The 20719-nt window shown below is 41.2% G+C and overlaps 1 protein-coding gene across 1 annotated transcript in view; it reads right to left on the reverse strand.

Moving 5' to 3' along the window:
- Nucleotides 1-309: 309 nt before the first annotated feature.
- The window catches only part of rtkn2 (rhotekin 2), a 56560-nt gene continuing 36150 nt past the window's right edge, over nt 310-20719 (reverse strand). Inside the window, 4 exon segments of the mRNA NM_001127024.1 lie at nt 310-1212; nt 1794-1901; nt 9475-9640; nt 13674-13805. Of these exon segments, the coding sequence (NP_001120496.1) occupies nt 665-1212; nt 1794-1901; nt 9475-9640; nt 13674-13805 (954 nt within the window). The 3' untranslated portion in view covers nt 310-664.

The raw sequence follows: 20719 nt of genomic DNA on the forward strand, positions 1-20719 counted from the left end.
AGCAAAATCTACCTCCAGGGCTGAATCGGCAGAAGGAGGTAGAATTTCCATTGTTTCTACCTCCATATCTGACGATTCAGCCCTGAATGTCAGTGGAGGGTTGGAACGATCTTTCGAAAAATCGAAAATCGCCACGTGTGTGGCCAGCTTTAAAGTCCCCTGCTTTCCAGAGAATCTGTGCACCACGCTTTATGGAAAGCCTTATACTTTACGTCCCAGAATCCAACAGACAGTGAACCTAAAGGATGCTGGGAACGGTTCATCAGAGTATCATGGTTTCCCCGTATACTTATATTTGGAAGTTCAGACAGTGTTTTTGCACCTTTATTACAAACCCAACTGAATGAGCTCAAGTCAAAAAGGTGGGGATATATTTTCTATTTGTCCATATTTTCCAGTATTTGTACCTAATTACAAATTACCTAATTACAAATATCCATATTTACAGTTTCACCAACTAAATAAGAATGGAAACATTTATAAATGGGCTATAGTATCTAAAAGAAAGTTATTGATGGAGGAATGGGGCTTGCGGTTAAACAAGCCCACAAACCACACCAGAATTTACTCAGAATAAAAAAGTTCTTTGCCCCAAGTCCGTTGTATTATTCCAGTTTCACCAACCAAATTAAAATCACAAATTAAAAAATGATATCTGAAAAAGTTATACTTGTGATTGAAGCCATACTCTAGGGTCCAGTTTGTCCCTTAAGGATTTTTGCCTTGGAGTTGGCACTGGTTTTATTGGTTCTTGAGTCCCAGTGTCCTCCTCAGCCTTGTTTTCCATCACCTCAATCTTCTCAGGAAGGGCTGGCTTGTGTGGGGCTACCATAGGCCTTTGGAGCTGGTGCATTATAGCGGAGAGCTTTGTATCAAACGACTTGCGGGCGAAACTTGCACGGGACCAGATGTTCTCTTTGTCTGGCGGATCACTGCCTTCCACTAATTTAGAGAATGGAGTTTTGTTTGGGGGAGGGGGCGGAGCTCTTCTTTTCTTGGCTTTACCATTGCCACAGGTCGAGGGATCATTACTTGAAAGCAGAGGAGGTTTGTTCCTTTCGACATGAAGTTGGTGGTTTCCATCAAACAATGCGGCCCATGGAGCAGGGACGGACTCTTCTTGGGGTCCGATAAGAAATTGGCCGTTGGTTTCCTCAATTTTATTGTGAATGATATCGGTGATGCTTTCAACTTTTAGGGGGGACCCAATGCCTGAAAATGAAAATAAATACTAAATAGGGCTGTACAATTAGGTTAAAAATGAAATCACAGACAATACCTAATTTTAGTTCCAAAGGAGAACCGAAGTCTGAAAATGAATGTACCAGACTAAAGGGTCAGCAGCCCTATAATAGCAATGATCCAGGCCTTCAAAGTTGTCCCAAGCAGCCCACCATCTTGGATCTTGTTAGGCCATCTTTTGAGTGCCAGTGGCACCGCACATGCTCATTAAGCAGAAAATATGTTTTTTTCTGTCATACATGACTCACTAATACAGCAGTATTATAAGAAATAATTCAGTATTATAATAAATATTGTACCCCTTTTTCTTGAAATATGAGACGTCACCTTGGAGTTCCCTGACTTTTGTGCTTTCATATGGTCATGGAACTCCTTGGTGACATATAATATCCCTATATTTTACAATAAGGGGGACATTGTTCACTGTATAATGTATAATTTGTTCCTAAGCCCAGGGAACTGACAGGAGCCCAAGTACCCTACAGTGGCCCAGTCACAGCCCTGATCCCAACCCAATAGCATGGGAATGTATCACAGGGAATACTACTTACTCATATCATGGTAGACTAAATCGGGGTCCTTTGTTAAGAACAATGGTGGCTTCTGCGGAGAAATATCTTGGATTTTCATAAGTTCTTCTGAGCAGTTCTTCCACTGGCCTGGAGGGGGAAGATGAGAAAAAAATGGAAATTTATATGGTCTCCTGTATTGTACATTAAGGGGCCACATCATCTACACAAAACAATCTGATACATTGGTCGATAGTTTTCCTGACATGCAGCGCCCAAGTGTCATTTTTTTTAAACACTTAGAACATTGCCATCTTCTCCTCCTAAATATACTGGGGTTACAAGCAGAAACGAATTTCATAAGTACAGTATAATAATGGGGGCGTAAGAGTATGTTTTTACCTAATAAAAGAAAATAAAGTTCTTAGCAACTGCCCGGGGGGGTGCAAAATGCTAGGCACCAGGTCAATTGAACAGGGAGCTTTTGCTACAGAGCCACCAAGGAATATTTTATTTTAGGGTTTACATTCCCTTTAATATATAAAATAGGAAGAATAGCATAAAAGTAGAACTATCGAGAACATTAGACTTCAATAATCCAGAAACATCATCCTTTGCAACATCCTCGAGATGTTCCTTGGATGAGATAATCAGCAGGGGGCAGTCTTGTTCATTATATCGTTTAATAACTGCCAATATCTTGAAAACCAGACAAAAATGTAAATACAATACAAATGTATTGATACAATACTAATGTAAATTGTGTTTAAAAGAATGCGGAGAGCAATTTTCCACTCAATTGGTGGGTTTACATTCCCTTTAGTAGTAGAACTTCACTTTTCTGTACCCGGATTTTAGTTTCCTGAAAACTATGCTGACTATTCGCCGTTTGTCACATAAATTCAGAGTTCATTTCATCATGCATTTTATTATTTTCCTGGAATTTACTTGATTTTTAGCAGTCCCTAGAAAAATGTAAAAGCAGGGTTCTACCTTATTTTGTTTTTGGAAGTTTTGTGGAAGCACAAAAATAGGAATTATGTAAAGCTGCCCATATATAACTAGATGTTACTGAGCCCCACAAAAAATTCCATTTAGGGCCCTAAAACATTGTTAAGGTGACCTATTCTACTAAGATATATTAAAATTGCTTATTATTTAGGGCCTTATTGGGCCCCCTGCTTCCTCTGTAGTTACGCCCCTGTCTAGAGCCAAGTGAGCGAATCATAACATACAAGCTGATGAGGTGCTTGATCCAAAGGGAAAATTAAACCTGCTGATTAACATCTGGCTGATTTTTGGACAGACATTGGTTAAGTTGGCACCTCTGAGAGCCACATACATAGGCCGATAAGCTGCTGAATCTGTGTGAAGGGGCCACTTAATTCTGCCCCTGTATGCCCACCTTAAGGCTCCATTTAACCAAATAATCTGGGCGGGATCAAAAGACGGTTGCTAATGGAAAACAGCAAATAAAAAATGTTGGGTGTTAGTGTCCCATTAACGTAAAACACATGGAAGATATATCAAATTGCATATTGTTCCATTAATATGCATTGAGAGGTAAATCTAACAATATTTAGAACATTCCCAGTCTGTAATGGTGTCGATATAAGCAGAAAATTGGATCGCTGCAATGCAGAAGATAACTGCTCCAAATGGAGAGTGTCAATAAAATGACAATTATCTAAACCTATAATGTAATATCTCACATCTTTATTTCACAGGAACGCCAACACAACATCAGTACATTATATTTGTCAGTAATACAATCTCTATAGCACTGCATGGAGTTTATCAGGAGTAAATGCGATGCTGAAAGTGGTGTAACATGTGCCAGGGATACGCTTGAAGGACAGATTGCACAGAGAACTCCATTACATCAGTGAGTCAAGTGCGACAATCAATCACAAGCTTTTTATTCCATTTTTGAAAAGTTAAGTGGCTCGCGGGACGTCAGACAGGGCCACTGATTGCCCCGGCACTGAGGGCTTGTGATGTTCTCAGCTAATAAATGTCATAAATGGCGAGGGCTGTGATTGCTGAACATAGGGACCTTTGTGTGTGTGTGTGGGGACTGGTAAATACTATTCTATCAATGAGGTGTGTGACGAAATGCGCTGTGTTTCTGAATACATACTTGTGCCATGAGTGATCCGAAAGCAGCTGCCACGGAATATCAGGATGGAACTTGTTGAACAGCTGTTCCAAACAAATTCACAAGGTGCTGTCATCTGCTGATAATAGGCCCACACTTGGCAGCCTTATTTTCTTGGGCCATGGAAACAGCACTGCTTTATTATGGGATAACTGTAAGAAGAAAGGCCTCTCTCATCCTCACATGTAATGTATTCTATTGTGCGTTTAAACACAATCATTTTGTGCTTGCATATAATGACCATTGTGTGGCCCGGCTATCAAATATAGCACATAGATACAATCAGAGGTGTGTAGGAACAACGTTTCTTCCAGTCCAGTTAACCAAAGCAAATTGTGATTTATATATTTTCCGGCATATAAGACGACTTGGCGTATAAGACGATCCCCGACTATACGCCAGAAAATACAGCTTGGAACCCAGGCAGAGGCAGGAAAGAAAGAGCGGGGGTTCTCAGAGGGTACCCTCAAATCAGAAAGCCTGAAGGACTGGCGGCACGGAGATACCCGGAGCTGCAGAAGAAAGTGTATCCCTGCCCCGTTTCCAGTAGCGGCGTCTCCCGTTGCTGTGGCAACGAAAATGCGATCGTGCAGGCCGCACCAGGAAGACCAGGAAGCAAGGTGCAGGTAAGTACCCGGTGTATAAGACGACCCCTGACTTAAGCACGGATTTTTCGGGGTTAAAAAGTAGTCTTATATGCCGGAAAATACGGTATATTAATATATATAAACCGGGTTGACTAGGTTCAGTCTAGAGAGTTATTTAGACCAAAAACTCGGTAGATTAAAGAGATACTGACACCAGAAAGTTTTTACATCTATCACAACATTGTCTTTGTGTGCTCTTTATAATTTTGCCTTAAAAGTATTTGCCCGATGCTTTTACATTCCCTATCTGATCCCCCATGTCCCTCTATGAAGGGGCGGCCATATTTGTGCAGCAGTAGGCCGATAGCATTAGAAGCTGTAACTGACAGGCTGAGAAGGGACAGTCAGGTTGGCAAAACAGTCAGGTTTAGGGACTTCAAGTAACAATCATTGACAAAAGCAAACCTGTCAGTGAAAAACGATCAACATGACCTATAGGCAACTTTTAATGTACATTAATATCTTGAAAAGTTGTTTTTTTTTTGTGCCAGTATCACTTTAACTCCTATATCACTTTAACTCCTATATTTTAGGAGTGTGAGAGGAAACCCACACAAGAATACAAATTCATTGAAAATTGTATCCTGGCTGGAATCAAACCTATAACCCTAGCACTGTGGTCCCAGGTTCGATGCCAGCCAGGACACTATATTAAATTCCACTATATTTAATTTGCTTAAGTTACCTCTAGGTGCTCTAGTTACTCCCACACTCCAAAAAACATACAGGCAAGATAACTGGCTGCTAACCATAGCACCACTACGCTGCCAGATCAGCCTTTTAAAATCCACGTGCTACAAGGCTGAGCAATTTTTATTAAGGCGCTTGCTGCAGACCCTCCAAAGCAGATTACTCATTCCTAATTTATGGTAACAGGCGATTCTGGATATGTAAACCCCTGTCTTATGCTGCCTGTGCCAAGTTGTGGTCAAAAACACCCTGTGTTCCATGGGCCTCAATTGTAATGCTGAGTGCGCCATTATTTTATCATACACACAGTAAGTATAACAGGCATTTTTAATGAGGTTACCTTTTCAAGTCATTCTTGTTATTAAAAATTTGTAAATAAATGTCAATTTAATAATAAAAAACCCCAGAAACGCACCAATTAAAATTTATGGAAAACTGACAATAATCCATCGCCAGTTTCTGAAGAAAGTGCTTAATTAGATACATGCTTTGAGAAAATACAATTTAAATGTGCTTCGCACTAATTGCACTCACAGGAGACAGAGAGACAAAAGAACAAGTGGCAGAAGTCAGATCAGGTGAGAGAGCGGTTACAGTTCAGTAATACAGTATGAAACAGTGGCGTAAATAAGGCCCCCCACAGACCCTGCAGCATAGGGGGGGGGGCCAAGGTCCAGACGCCGGGGTCTGAATGGAGCTCACTGTGGAACCCAACTTTGATATGTTTTTTCTGAGCTATCAAGCAAGGCAGAGGAAGGCAAGCAGCACTGGGAAAGGAGGAATGTTTGTAGTACCTGAGTTAGGCAGGGTTATGCCGTCAATCCATCCAATTCTGCAGTTATCTTACTGGCATGTCTAGGGTTAATCAAGTGCTCGTTGGCAACTTCTGCAGTGACATTACTGGCATGTCTGGGGTTAATGGAGTGCTCATTGGCAGTTTCTGCAGTGATCTTTCTGATTCATCTGGGGCTAATGGAGTGCTCATTGACAGTTTCTGTAGTCATATTACTGGCAAGTCTCGAGTTAATGGAGTCCTTATTGTCCATTTCTGCAGTGATCTTTCTGGTTTGTCTGGGGTTATCGGAGTGCTTACTTGTAATTTCTGCTCTGATTTGATTGGCAAGTCAAATAGTGCTCATCTGCTGTTTAGCAGTGAAATTACTGGCATATCTGGGGTGAATAGGGTGCTCACTGGTGGTTTTTGCAGTGATCTTACGGACAAGTCTGGGGTTAATCAAGTACTTATCAGCCATTTCTGCAGTGATCTTACTGGAATGAAATGCATGTACCCCAGTCTGTTGTGGAATAACTAGTTCCAGAATATGTAATGAAATGGTGCTGCCGTTTTTAACATGTAAAAGGGGGTAGATTCTGACAAATTTGGTTTTTAGTTCTTACAAGCTCGGCCAGTCATAATAGGGACATTAATAATAAATTATAGCTCTACAACGCATTTTGCCAATAGATCCGCTCATTCCTGGGATTATTGATGGATAACTGCAAGCATTCTACCATTTTTCAAGGTAATTTGCCTACTGAGGCCACAGTCATGGGAAGATGTTCCCCTTTTGGTCGCTTTCACATATTTACCAGGAGCACCTAATGGCTACCTGCCCCAGGCTTATGACTTAGCCTGTGGCCAATAGGACCTACATATGTTTATGGGGCTTATGACTTAGCCTGTGGCCAATAGGACCTACATATGTTTATGGGGCTTATGACTTAGCCTGAGGCCAATAGGACCTACATATGGTTTTGGGGCTCCATAATCTGCTGCAAGCAGAATGTGAGACAAAGGGAAGGCCTGTACAATCAGTGGTTGCGGGACCCGCTGGTGGGACTGAAAGGAAGCTCTTTAGCAAGCAGATTGCCGAGGGAAAGGTCATCCATGTAAGGCTTCAGAGAATGATTTATACAGCAGAGTCTAAGCAACTGTTAAATTAAGTCATTGCTGATCTTTTCTTATTTAAGTAAACTCCGCTGGAAAACAACCTATAAATAAAAGCTGCTTTAATACACTCTGACAAGCAACATAATAGGATATATCTGGGACAGCAGAACACTTGGCAGGATCTACATTCTAACTATTAGTGCTAAAAATAACATGTTCCCATTAGAAGGATCGTTTCAGCTCCATTTTACTTCATAAAAAACATTTTCTGTTTGCTACGACCTGTTTGCTACCAGCTGTATTACAGCTGGCAGTTAGAATGGCATTGCCTGCACCCAACTAACACAATCTGAAATCAGCCTTTTGATGATATTCAAATTATTTTTATTATTTAATTCTGAAGTTTCCAGTAAAAAAAGTAATTGTTGTCTAACTGCCCTGAATCACTAACCTAGAAACCAGGCATTTGTCTGAAGGTCAATAAAGGATGAATATCTCTGAAAAAGAGAGTAAGCTTTATGGTTTTACAACAGTGATCCCCAACCAGTGGCTCGTGAGTAACATTCTGCTCACCAACCCCTTTGATGTTGCTCCCTGTGGCCTCAAAGTAGGTGCCATTTGTAAATTTCTGGCTTGGAGGCAAGTTTTAGAGGCACAGAGACACAGTTTTACTCCAAGCAGAGCCTCCTGCAGGCTATCAGGCCACATGGGGTTACCAAATAGCCAATCACAGAGCTTATTTGGCATACTGAACTTTTTTCATGCTTGTGTTGCTCCCCAACACTTTGTACATTTCAGTGATGCTCAAGAGTAAAAAAAAAAAGGTTGGGGATCCCTGGTTTACTTCTGACTTATCATTTACAGTAGGGGGTACATTATCCCTTATAATACATGAGTGATACTTAGAGTTCCCTGTATAACTCAGCCTGCAGCCTTGTGCCTTTATATGGGCACAGAACCCCTCAGTGACTGCTAATATCCTTATCATTTACAGTAGGGGGTACATTATCCCATATAATACATGAGTGATACTCAGAGTTCCCTGTATAACTCAGCCTGCAGCCTTGTGCCTTTATATGGGCACAGAACCCCTCAGTGACTTCTAATATCCTTATCATTTACAGTAGGGGGTACATTATCCCTTATAATACATGAGTGATACTCAGAGTTCCCTGTATAACTCAGCCTGCAGCCTTGTGCCTTTATATGGGCACAGAACCCCTCAGTGACTTCTAATATCCTTATCATTTACAGTAGGGGGTACATTATCCCTTATAATACATGAGTGATACTCAGAGTTCCCTGTATAACTCAGCCTGCAGCCTTGTGCCTTTATATGGGCACAGAACCCCTCAGTGACTTCTAATATCCTTATCATTTACAGTAGGGGGTACATTATCCCTTATAATACATGAGTGATACTCAGAGTTCCCTGTATAACTCAGCCTGCAGCCTTGTGCCTTTATATGGGCACAGAACCCCTCAGTGACTTCTAATATCCTTATCATTTACAGTAGGGGGTACATTATCCCTTATAATACATGAGTGATACTCAGAGTTCCCTGTATAACTCAGCCTGCAGCCTTGTGCCTTTATATGGGCACAGAACCCCTCAGTGACTTCTAATATCCTTATCATTTACAGTAGGGGGTACATTATCCCTTATAATACATGAGTGATACTCAGAGTTCCCTGTATAACTCAGCCTGCAGCCTTGTGCCTTTATATGGGCACAGAACCCCTCAGTGACTTCTAATATCCTTATCATTTACAGTAGGGGGTACATTATCCCTTATAATACATGAGTGATACTCAGAGTTCCCTGTATAACTCAGCCTGCAGCCTTGTGCCTTTATATGGGCACAGAACCCCTCAGTGACTGCTAATATCCTTATCATTTACAGTAGGGGGTACATTATCCCTTATAATACATGAGTGATACTCAGAGTTCCCTGTATAACTCAGCCTGCAGCCTTGTGCCTTTATATGGGCACAGAACCCCTCAGTGACTGCTAATATCCTTATCATTTACAGTAGGGGGTACATTATCCCTTATAATACATGAGTGATACTCAGAGTTCCCTGTATAACTCAGCCTGCAGCCTTGTGCCTTTATATGGGCACAGAACCCCTCAGTGACTGCTAATATCCTTATCATTTACAGTAGGGGGTACATTATCCCTTATAATACAGCCTGTCCACAGCCTGAGAATAAGACCTGTGTGGCTTAGGCTTAAATATGCAACTGTCAGCACTCCCAGATAGTGCCAGCAAATTTTGCTTTGTTTTTTGTAACAAACTATCTGTGTTCATGGCGGCTGCATATTGGGAACTTACTGAGGTCGTAAAAATGTTGCCAGAAAGCCTCCATCCACTTCTGAAGCTCTTCCTTACAGTCAGCTGAGAACACTTTAGTGACTGCTTCGCCGGACACAACGTTGATAACAGAAAAACTGTTGGTTCGCGTTTTGGAATCCTTTCCCACAGCTCGAATTCTTGTTTCCTGCAGAACAAACATGGTGTATTAGTAGGAGAACACAGGATAATACTAAGAGGGCAAGGGGCTTTTATGCGCTGGCAGAGAAAACATCACTAGCGTTAAGGTCCCTTAGACTGACTCGGCAGCTTATCGGGCCGTGTATGGGCACTACCGATGGGCCTGCCCGACCGATACCTGGTCTGAAATCGGCCAGATCTTGATCGAGCAGGTTAAAAAATCTAGTCGGATCGGGGACCTCATCGGCTCATTGATGCTGTCCCCGGACTGACCAGGGCCAAACGATCGAATTAGCCTGGATTCGCCCACCTGTAGGTGGGGAATATCGGGAGAAGATCCGCTCTCTTGGCAACATCACCAAGCGAGCAGATCGGCCCGTGTATGGGGACATTTAGGCTAAAGGCTGAGGATCCGCCCCTAACTGCTTTCCGATGTGCGCACACCTGGAAACACTGTTGGCCCGGGTGTAGGATCACAAAACAGACTTTGCCGAGGAAATGTTCGAGTGTGCAATTTGGCACCTAAATCTGCTCAGTGAGCCGCACGCAGCAGTTTTAGTTGCAAGCACATGGAAAAGTAGTTGGGGCGGATCCTTGGCCCGCATTTATCCGAAAGCCAGAGAATCTGCCTGGCATGGCACTAGCCTAACAGAGCTCTTTTATGCCCTGCCTCAGAGTGGTTTAATGACCTTTCTGATAAAGCTTACTTATTTTTTTACCTTTCTTTCTCCTTTAAAGTAAGTACTGTGAGAACCCATTTTATGTAAACAAAAGGACAATTTTCCATCAGGAATCCAACACAGCAATTACCACTGTAGCAGTCTTAATACAATATTTGTCACAACCTGGAGTAGAATGTAATGTTTACCCAATTGCTCGTATCCAAATCCCCCACAGAACCCCTGGTTTGATAGTTCAATGTATTCTATACATTAAGCTGATAAAGATATTTTTGTATTCAACTTGATACAAATTGCTGGGTTGAAGAACAGATGAAGGGGTAGTTCACCTTTAAATTAACTTTCCTATGACGTAGACCAGTGATCCCCAACCAGTGGCTCAGGGCAACATGTTGCTCCCCAACCCCTTGGGTGTTGCTCTCAGTGCCCCCAAACCAGTTATTTTTGAATTCCTGACTTGGGGGCAAGTTTAGGTTGAATAAAAACAAGATTTCCTACCAAATAAAGCCCCTGTAAGTTGATAGTGTGCATAGAGGCCCCTAATAGCCAATCACAGCCCTTATTTGGCTCCTCCATGAACTTTTACGGTGCTTGTGTTGCTCTCCAAGTATTTTCATATTTGACTGTGAGTGTAGACAATGATATTCTGAGACAATTTACAATTGTCTTCATTTTCTTTCTATGGTTTTTCAGTGTTTTTTTCATTTAGCTTTTTGTTCAAGGAACTCTCCAGTTTGTTATTTTAGCTTCTATCTGGCTAGGATCTCATTTACCTTAGCAACCAGGCAGTGGTGTGAATATGAATAAGAGATGGGATTATGAATAGGAGAGTGACTGCATAGAAAGATAAATAATAAAAAGTAACAATAACCATAAAATTGTAGCCTTACAAAGCAATAGGTTTTTGCTGCCGTAAGTCAAATAATTAAAAAACAAATAATAAAAACCAATTGCAAAGTTGCAAGGAATAGGCCGTTCTACAACATGTAGAAGAGTTAATGAATAGGTGAACCACCCCTTTAATACAGTGAACAGAATAAGGGAAGGATACAGTATGTCTTAATATCCCAATGTATAGCAGAGTCACACTTTCCATCCATAGTTGTTTATTACTCTTGTCCAGGAGTCTGAAGGTCCGGTTTATACTTGAAGCCTAATTAAAACAAAAAAAATCCTAAAGCAGCTTCTCGTAGTGGTCACAGGAGAGGAGGAAGATTCTTTTGAACATTATGAAAGGCCATCCTAGCGAGCACGTTCTCTGTTCTCCTCACACCCCGAGCAGTGGCGGCGGGAAGGTAACTCTGAGAGGGTGTGGGATTTGGGCACAACACTGCGCTTTCATGTCGGCGTTGCTGGCTGGGCAATGAGCTGTGACTATCCGAGGTTGCAGCATCACTGCTAAATAATTCAGCAACCTTTGTTTTAAACTGAGAACAACTCAGCGCTAATTACAGACATTCCATCCAGGTGACAAGTCCATTTAAAGCATTAAAGGCAACAAAAGGAAAGAGCGGTAAAGAAAAGCAACGTCAATGTAGTCAGTACTTTCCTCCTATGAGCCCGGTGATGCCGCTGCCTTTATTCCTGCAACGACAAGGTCTATTTTGTGGGCAGTTCCTATGCAGCCAGTTGTAACGAATGTTTTCGGAGAACTTCAAAGCCTAAGTTTGCTCTTCTTGCCTAACTCTTTGAAGCTCTATGGGGAGGATTCATGTAGTGCGAGTGGCACGAGAGCTTTTAGCTGGAGGGAATAACGGCTTCAAATATTAAACGATATAGATCGAACAAAGTTTGCGCTTTAAAAGACAAGAGTGAGGAGGGGCAGCACAGCAAGTACATTATTAGAAGACTGACAATTAAAGCTTTATCTAGAGATCTGCCGCTTCTTGGTACATCACTGATCACAGTTAAATCAAAAAGTTGACCGCTTCTAATCTAAACAAGGGAACGCTGTGTCCCTTACTAAAGGACGTTGGGGCTCGTTTATAAACATTGGGCAAATTTGCAACTTTCAACTTTAACTGATAGCAACCAATCAGTGATTAACGTTTTTCAGTTATCTGCAACTAGAACAGTGTAGTAATCACAGATTGGTTGCTGTGGGTTATTTCCCAGGTGCAAATTTGTCCAGTGTTTATATATGAGCCCCACTGCCTTTGGTTTGGGCACTACTTCTGAAGAATCAGCTATTTATATTAGTCAATATAAAAGCAGATGTAGGCACACAAGACCAATTTAAAAGCCAGTTTAGGGGCTTTTACTGCATTGCCCACCATGTATTGTCTGTACATAAGAGTTAGTCCAGTCCTACCCACTACTGCAGGGATCCCCAACCTTTTTTATTCGTAAGCCACACTCAGATGTAAAAAGTTTTGGTGAGCCACACAAGCATGAAAAAAGTTCTTTGGGGATGCGGTCTCCAACACATGCTGGCTTCCAAAACTTGCTTCCAAGCCAGAGATTTAAAAATGGCACCTACTTTTAAGGCCACTGGGAGCAACATCAAGCATGGTCACTGGTTGTGGATCAATGCACTAGAGAACCCATTGATCTACTTGCAAATATGCCTGGTCTGTAATAAGATGACAAACTACAATTTGTAGGTTAACAAAAATACTAAGAGCATTGTTGGACTTTTAAATTCTGGCAAACTGAACCCACCACCCCAAAATCATGAGTAGTGTAAGATGCCTCCACCATTTAACTGACATCTGTTGTGTAGCCTGCTAGAGCCCTTCCTGCCAATGGTTAACCTGCTCTGTGCCTGATTCTTGACTTATATGGAATATGGAATACAGCTATAACCCTTATACCACCTACGTAACCTGTTCTCTGAGTTCCTGTCTGGTTGGCTTCACTTTGGTTTTCCTATTCCATTGCTGCCTGTCCTACTTGAATGAAGTGAGTCAGAAGTCTTAGCTTTTACCACAGAAAGTTTGGGGTCCAAATAAAGCACTAATGAACACTAACACTTGCAAAGTACTCCATCTTTCAGACGGCTGAATCATTACAAGGAGTTTGTACCCTAATTTTCACTGAATTATAGTGGCCTTTATTAGATTGTATAAGAGATGGCAAAGATGACACAATCAGTTTTGCATCTAACCCAGTCTAAAATTCAACAAATGCAGAATATTTGCGATCTGTTACATACATTTGCCAATAGGGAATTATGCTCCTGCCCAGCTCTCATATAGAGGCCTCACCTACAGAGTAGATGGTACTACTCCGTAAACATGACCTATACATGATGGTTACATACGGTTTCTCATGTAGAACATTGTATTTGTGCATACTTCCCTTGAATGGATATAATACACGTTTATTTTATAGTCGGCAGTTTATCAATGAAAACATTACCTTGTTTATGGGAACTGTCAACGCTGGTTCCACTTTAGCATCAATTTCTTCTGGAGTATAATAGCACAGAAGGTTTCCTCCTTTTAGCACACAATAGAACTTGGTGTAGCTGCGAAGCCCGCCAACCAACTCCTATAAGATTAGTAAAGAGAAAAGCAGAAAATAAAAGTAATTTGCAGTCTATTTATATCTGAAAAGAAGACATTATACAGCCAAGAGAATGATCTGCGCTGGTGTAAGGTACCGAATAAATCATCTCTAAGTTGATGCAATTTAACCATTATTTCTGTTCCCATAACCAGGAATTCACTACATATTAATACATGTAAAATGCAGCTGATTTCCATAGAGCTGTCTAAGGATAAAAAATCAATGAGAAACTTAAAAAAGCAAAGAGAAATGGGATGACTGAATGGGTGAAATGCCCTGTATCAGCCAAAAAAAATGACAAAGGCTGTCTTTGAATAGATATCTTTTATTTAATATATTCACAGGGCAGCCCTGGTTTTAGCCAAATCATCAATTTAGAAATTCCTATACTATAGGCACAACTGACACAGGGTCTGTTATACCAAGGTCAAAGGAACAGGAACACCAAAAAATGAAAATTGTTTAATGTAATTAAAATATAATATACTGTTGCCCTAGGCTGGTAGAAGTTTCATGTTGGCTTCAGAAAGACAGGGGCAGCCATTCAAGCTGGAAAAAAGGAGAAAAGGCACAGGTTACATAGCAGATAACAGACACACTCGGTAGAATACAATGGCAATCTACACATCTCATCTGTTTTCTGCTATGTAACCTGTGGCTTTGCTCCTTTTTCAGTTTGGATAGTTGCCCCCGGGGCTACACAGCAGCTTTGTTTATATAAACTATAGTAGGGATTTGAAGCAAACACACAACTTTTACCAGTGCGGGGCAACAGAACTTTTATACTGTTACTTTTTTTGGTGTTACTGTTCCTTTAATAAAAGTAATGGCAAATCCCTGAGGAAGATGACAGAATACCTGCTAGGCTTTACTAAGAAGTAACTTTTAAGGGGAGAATTTGTAGCTAGTTAGAAGTGCAGGGCATAGGCGGAGGGTGATGTGGGAGGCTAAATGTGGCCCATACACAGACTGACCTAAAGCTAATGTGACACTTAGTGGATTTGCTGCTGGTGTAAAAAATGAACCTCCCAACTGCCTCTTACGGTTCCCACTGACTCCCAGGGATACTGTGCAAAAGTGCGGGTGGGAGGGTTTTTTTTAACCCTAAAATGCTTAGGATGTAAAAGTATTCATACAGGCACTTCTGTGAGGGGATCTCCATACATTTGTGTTTGTGATCAGTTAGCTTAAAGCGCTAGTTCACCTTTAATTCACTTTTAATATGATGTAGACATTGATATTCTGAGACAATTTGCAATTGGTCTTCATTTTGTATTTTTTGCAGTGGCCCCCAGCAGCACATGTGAGTGGCACAGCTCTAGCAGGTTGTACTTTGCATGATTGGGTGAGAAGAATTGTGACAAAGAAAGAATTTTATTGATTGGGGAATAAAAACTCGTGCACAACTCCTGTTAGTGCCCTGCTGTGACTGCTACGCCAGCGGTGCGTGCCACGGTCAAACACGCAGGCTGACCTCAGTAGCTTGGTTCCCAGGCCGTCCCTGCCTCATCCAGCGCGTGGGATGACACTATCCATCACCCAGACTGGTTGTATTTGTTTGGCCATCGAGCTTGGCAGCACGACGACCCCTAACATGGGACACTGGGATTGTGTCCCATCTACCACATGACATTTCCCTGTGACAGCATGGCACCAACTGCCTCCCAGGCCTGTCGGCACAAACCAACTGACCGATCCGAGCGGTATTTATACCCCTGAATTGCTGACTGTTTCACCTTGTAGAGACATTTCTATAAAGTTGCCAATTTCAGTGCACAGTGTTGTGCTTGTCATCAATATTATCCCTGCGCGTTCCTCGGGTTTCTTAATCAAAGCACAAATGAGCCTATTTCTCTCTTTGTAACAGGAACTGGCACCCTAACTGATATGCAAATGAGCTGCCAGGGCCTCCAACCGCTGCTGGGTATCTCCTTGCCCAGTAGGAACAGCTCTACTGCTGCTGTGGGAGAGGGAACTGTTATGTGGGGGGGGGGGCAGCATCGCTACTGGCTGCAGGTTTAACTTTAATATTGATTGTTTTACACAGGATTTAGAATCTATTCAGCTGATGAGCCCCAGCGTAGGTGCACTGCTCTATCTTTCACCATCAGCGACTGAGTGTCCCAGTCATTTAGCCAATTGTCATCCTATTTATTGATGTGTTTTTAGCAAGCCTCTTTATTTCATTTTTGGCATAGAACGTCTTTGGCTTTATGGCAGCTCCTGCAATGTGTTTTTTAGCAAAAGTCAGTGGTGTAACTATAGGGGGAACAGACCCTGGGGATGAGGGGGTGTCTCTAGGATATATGTTTCTTTTTCTATACTACTTTTTCCCAACTGCCTCTTGCGGTTCCCACTGACTTCCAGGGATACTGCTCAAAAGTGCAGGTGGGAGTGTTTTTTTTTAACCCTAAAATGCTTAGGATGTAAAAGTATTCATACAGGCACTTCTGTTAGTGGTTCTCCATCCATTTGTGTTTGTGATCAGTTAGCTTAAAGGGGTAGTTCACCTTTAATATGATGTAGACATTGATATTCTGAGACAATTTTCAATTGGTCCTCTTTTATTTTTAATGATTTTTCAGTTATTTCAGCTCTCTGTTCAGCTCTCCATTTGGTATTTCAGCAGCTATCTGGTTGCTAGGGTCTTATTTACCCTAGCAACCAGGTAGTGGTTTAAACAAGAGATGGGAATATGAATAGTTAAGGGGCCTGCATGGAAAAATAAAACTGTAGCCTCGCAGAGCAATACTTTTTGGCTGCCGGGGTCAGTGACCCCCATTTGAAAGCTGGAAAGAGTCAGAAGGGAAATTATTCAAAACTATAAAAAAAATTAATTAAGAAGACCAATTGCAAAGTTGCTAGGAATAGGCCATTCTATAAAATAATAAAATTTAACTTAGAAGTGAACCTCCCCTTTAGCTGTGTTTAAGTTTTATAGAGAGACAGTGGGGTACTGACATCCCAGGCACATTATATACAGTAAGACACAGTCTTTATTTACGAAACCAGCACATTATATACAGTGAGACGCAGTCTGTATTTACGAAACCAGCACATTATATACAGTGAGACGCAGTCTGTATTTATGAAACCAGCACATTATATGCAGTGAGACGAAGTCTGTATTTACAAAACCAGCACATTATATACAGTGAGACGCAGTCTGTATTTACAAAACCAGCACATTATATACAGTGAGACGCAGTCTGTATTTACAAAACCAGCACATTATATACAGTGAGACGCAGTCTGTAGTTATGAAAGCAGAACATTATATACAGTGAGACGAAGTCTGTATATACAAAACCAGCACGTTATATACAGTGAGAAGCAGTGGGTACGGATGGCAGATATTCAGGCCCTGGCACTATAACACTGGCCCCACTGTAACTAGAAATGAACAAAACAATGACAAAAGTAAAAAAAAATAGTAAGAGCAAAAAACAACAACAACAACAACAAATATATAAAAGCACAATGAGCTTTTTCAGGGGAAAAGAGTTAACTTACCCTCCATCTGTTAGGGTAGGGGATAGGGATATTATAGATGTCAGGTGACAAAAAAGGAGTCAGCCTTTAGAACATATACAGTATAGTACATGTGTATAGTACCTGTGGGATGAAATCTGCAGCAAAAGTTCTTAGGTAAAGTTACAGCCTGCAGATCCTTCTTTTCAGGCTTCATTTCTGCACTACTTCCAGTTTGTAACATCTCCTGAGCCCTGTCTGTATCTGTGCCTTGATTGGTCAATTTTACTGTCTGTCAAGAAAGCTGTCAGAGCACAGCTGATTACAGCAGAACCGGAGCTTGCAGGAAAAGGAGAAGATTTCCTGGACAGTGCAGAAACAGAGTGAGGTGTTTTGTTTTTGTTTTGTTTTTTAAGGTGCCAAAGCAGGTTAGGGGTGGCTTAGCCTTCCCTAGCCTTATTGAAAATCCGCCTATGGTGTAGGGGATACCAAATGGCGCTGAGATGTTTGGCATTAAGTACGCCGGCCCATTGTGTATTTTCATAAAGAGGAACACAAGCAGGGGTAAGAACTAGACTCACTGGGGGGGGCGCCCAATGATTTTTGTTTTTATTCCCCCTTACCCTGACAGAGCACTATCCATACAGAGATTGGGGATGCTGCTCCTGATTGGTTCATGATCCATGAGACTAAAAAAAATGGGGTCCCCTCCCTCTTGGGAAGAGCACTTAACTGAAAAGCAGCAGAGAGTATGTGATAGAATGTCCTATTCCTAGCCATGTTCCAGTTGGCTTTCAGTATTCATAGCTTTTGAGTTATTTGTCTATTTTGTCTCTTCCTAGACGCAGGAAGCCACAATCTATTGTTCTGTGAGGCTACAATTGTATTATTTTGTTTTATTTTGCTATTTATTACAGGTATAAAACCTGTTACCCAGAATGCTCAGGGCCCAGGGCTTTCTGGATAAGGGATTTTTCCGTAATTTGGTTTTCCATACCTTAGACCCGTCACCCAGACATAAAAAGCTGAATAATAAAAGTCCTTCTCAAATTAAACATGAAACCCAAAATCATTTTTTATTACCACATCCATACCCATTATAAAATCATTTAAACATCCCAGCTGTCAGTCATATATTGCTTGCCCCGCCTCTATGCCTCAGGCATAGAGGTGAGGCAGACAGTTACTTTCACTTTAAATTCAGAACTTTTTATATGTTGTTGCACTCCTTACATTCCCCCTCCCTCCTCACCATGTAATTATGTAACCAGTGCAAGGATATGGGTATCAGCCCCCCCTATACTGGCACAGAAACAAGATATTGGCAGGATGCAATGCCTGCTTTGATAACAGTGTCCACAAAATGGCCCCTGCCTGCTTGCTCCAATTGTGAATTCCAAGGCTAAAGAAACTAAGATTAAAATAACTTATATAGTGTAAGTAAAGTTTATTTAGCTTGACAACCACAATAGAAAACAATTTGTAATTATTTCTTAAGGTGACAGGTCCCCTTTAAGTCTACTAAAAAATAATTTAAACATCATTTAAACCCAATAGGGCTGTTCTGCCCCCAGTAAGGGGTAATTATATCTTAGTTGGGATCAAGTACAGGTACTGTTTTATTATTACAGAGAAAAGGGAATCATTTAACCATTAAATAAACCCAATAGGGCTGTTCTGCCCCCAACAAGGGGTAATTATATCTTAGTTGGGATCAAGTACAGGTACTGTTTTATTATTACAGAGAAAAGGGAATCATTTAACCATTAAATAAACCCAATAGGGCTGTTCTGCCCCAATAAGGGGTAATTATATCTTAGTTGGGATCAAGTACAGGTACTGTTTTATTATTACAGAGAAAAGGGAATCATTTAACCATTAAATAAACCCAATAGGGCTGTTCTGCCCCCAATAAGGGGTAATTATATCTTAGTTGGAATCAAGTACAGGTACTGTTTTATTATTACAGAGAAAAGGAAATTATTTTTAAAAATCTGAATTATTTGCTTATAATAGAGTCTATAGGAGATGGCCTCTTCGTAATTCAGAACTTTCTGGATAATGGGTTTCCGGATCCCATACCTGTAGTTATTGTTCTATTCAGTCCCTTTCCTATATATATATATATATATATATATATATATTCCTATCTCTTGTACAAAGCACTGCCTGGTTGCTAGGGTAAATATGACTCTAGCTACCAGATAATTGTGTCAGAATATCATACTAAAAGTTAATTTTAAAGTTGACCTACCCCTTTAAAAATGACAAATACATTTTTACTACCAATTTCTTCTATTATTTTGAGACACGGTTGCCAAGGAGTCTTTACGTCTCATTTCAATCATATTACAAAACAGTTTTTTTTTCAGCATCTGCATTTTGTTACAATCTGTTCAAATTGTTGAATTTAACGGACTGACAGAAGAATGTTAACTGCCGGGAATGTGGAGTTCTGCTCCATAAACAAACCTAAAAGCAGCACGGAATTATTATAAATAATGATTTGTGACTTGGGGGGACGGGGGGGTGCTGACAAAAATGGGGTGAATTTAATTTTTAGGGTAATGTTATGTCGTATTAACACACAGCGACCAATCAGCTATATCTGCTAGAAGACTAATGGAAACAAAATCTGATTGGTTGCTATGGGTTACTATTCCACAGTCACATTTATACCTGTTTGTGAGCTCTGGGGAGAGGATATTTAAAAATGAAGTTGTTTGCTCAGTGCAAGTGGAGAAATAAGAGCCGTATTGGTACTTGCATGAAATCCATCAGAAAGGATGAGCTGCCCTCAGGTGGAGACGCACGAGACACGACGACGCTCACTGCTAGAACGTATTCTCTTAAATATAAAATACTGCTTTCCATAGCAATGATTTTTACAATTAACTTTAAAATCTGAGAGTTTGTAATGTGTAATGAATGGAAACCTGGAAACCTGCTTACAATAACATTTTTTTTTATTAGCCAAAGTTTGGGTGTATATCCCCTTTAAGCAACACTAGTGCACACATACATTTTTCAGTAAGCCTCACAGTTTTTTTCCTGTGTCTTTACATGTGAGCCTTTAGATTGTAAGCTCTTATAGCAACCACCTGCACCCACAGGGGTACTCACAGGAGCCTTTAATCAAAAAACACCTGACCTGCAGGCAATTGACATAGGAATTAATAGAGGCCACTTCTAGGAGTTTTTTTGCCCCCTTGCCTAGTGACAAATGACACTCCCCCCTTGCGTTACGCCCCAACACTCCCCCCTTGCGTTACGCCCTCAACACTCCCCCCTTGCGTTACGCCCCCAACACTCCCCCCCCTTGCGTTACGCCCCCAACACTCCCCCACCCCTTGCGTTACACACTCAACAGATGACAGAAATAAAGTTGACAGAAATGCAGATGCCAGAAATAGAGTTGGCACACC

The sequence above is a fragment of the Xenopus tropicalis genome, chromosome 7, assembly GCF_000004195.4.
Source record: "Xenopus tropicalis strain Nigerian chromosome 7, UCB_Xtro_10.0, whole genome shotgun sequence".
Taxonomy (NCBI): Eukaryota; Metazoa; Chordata; class Amphibia; order Anura; family Pipidae; genus Xenopus; species Xenopus tropicalis.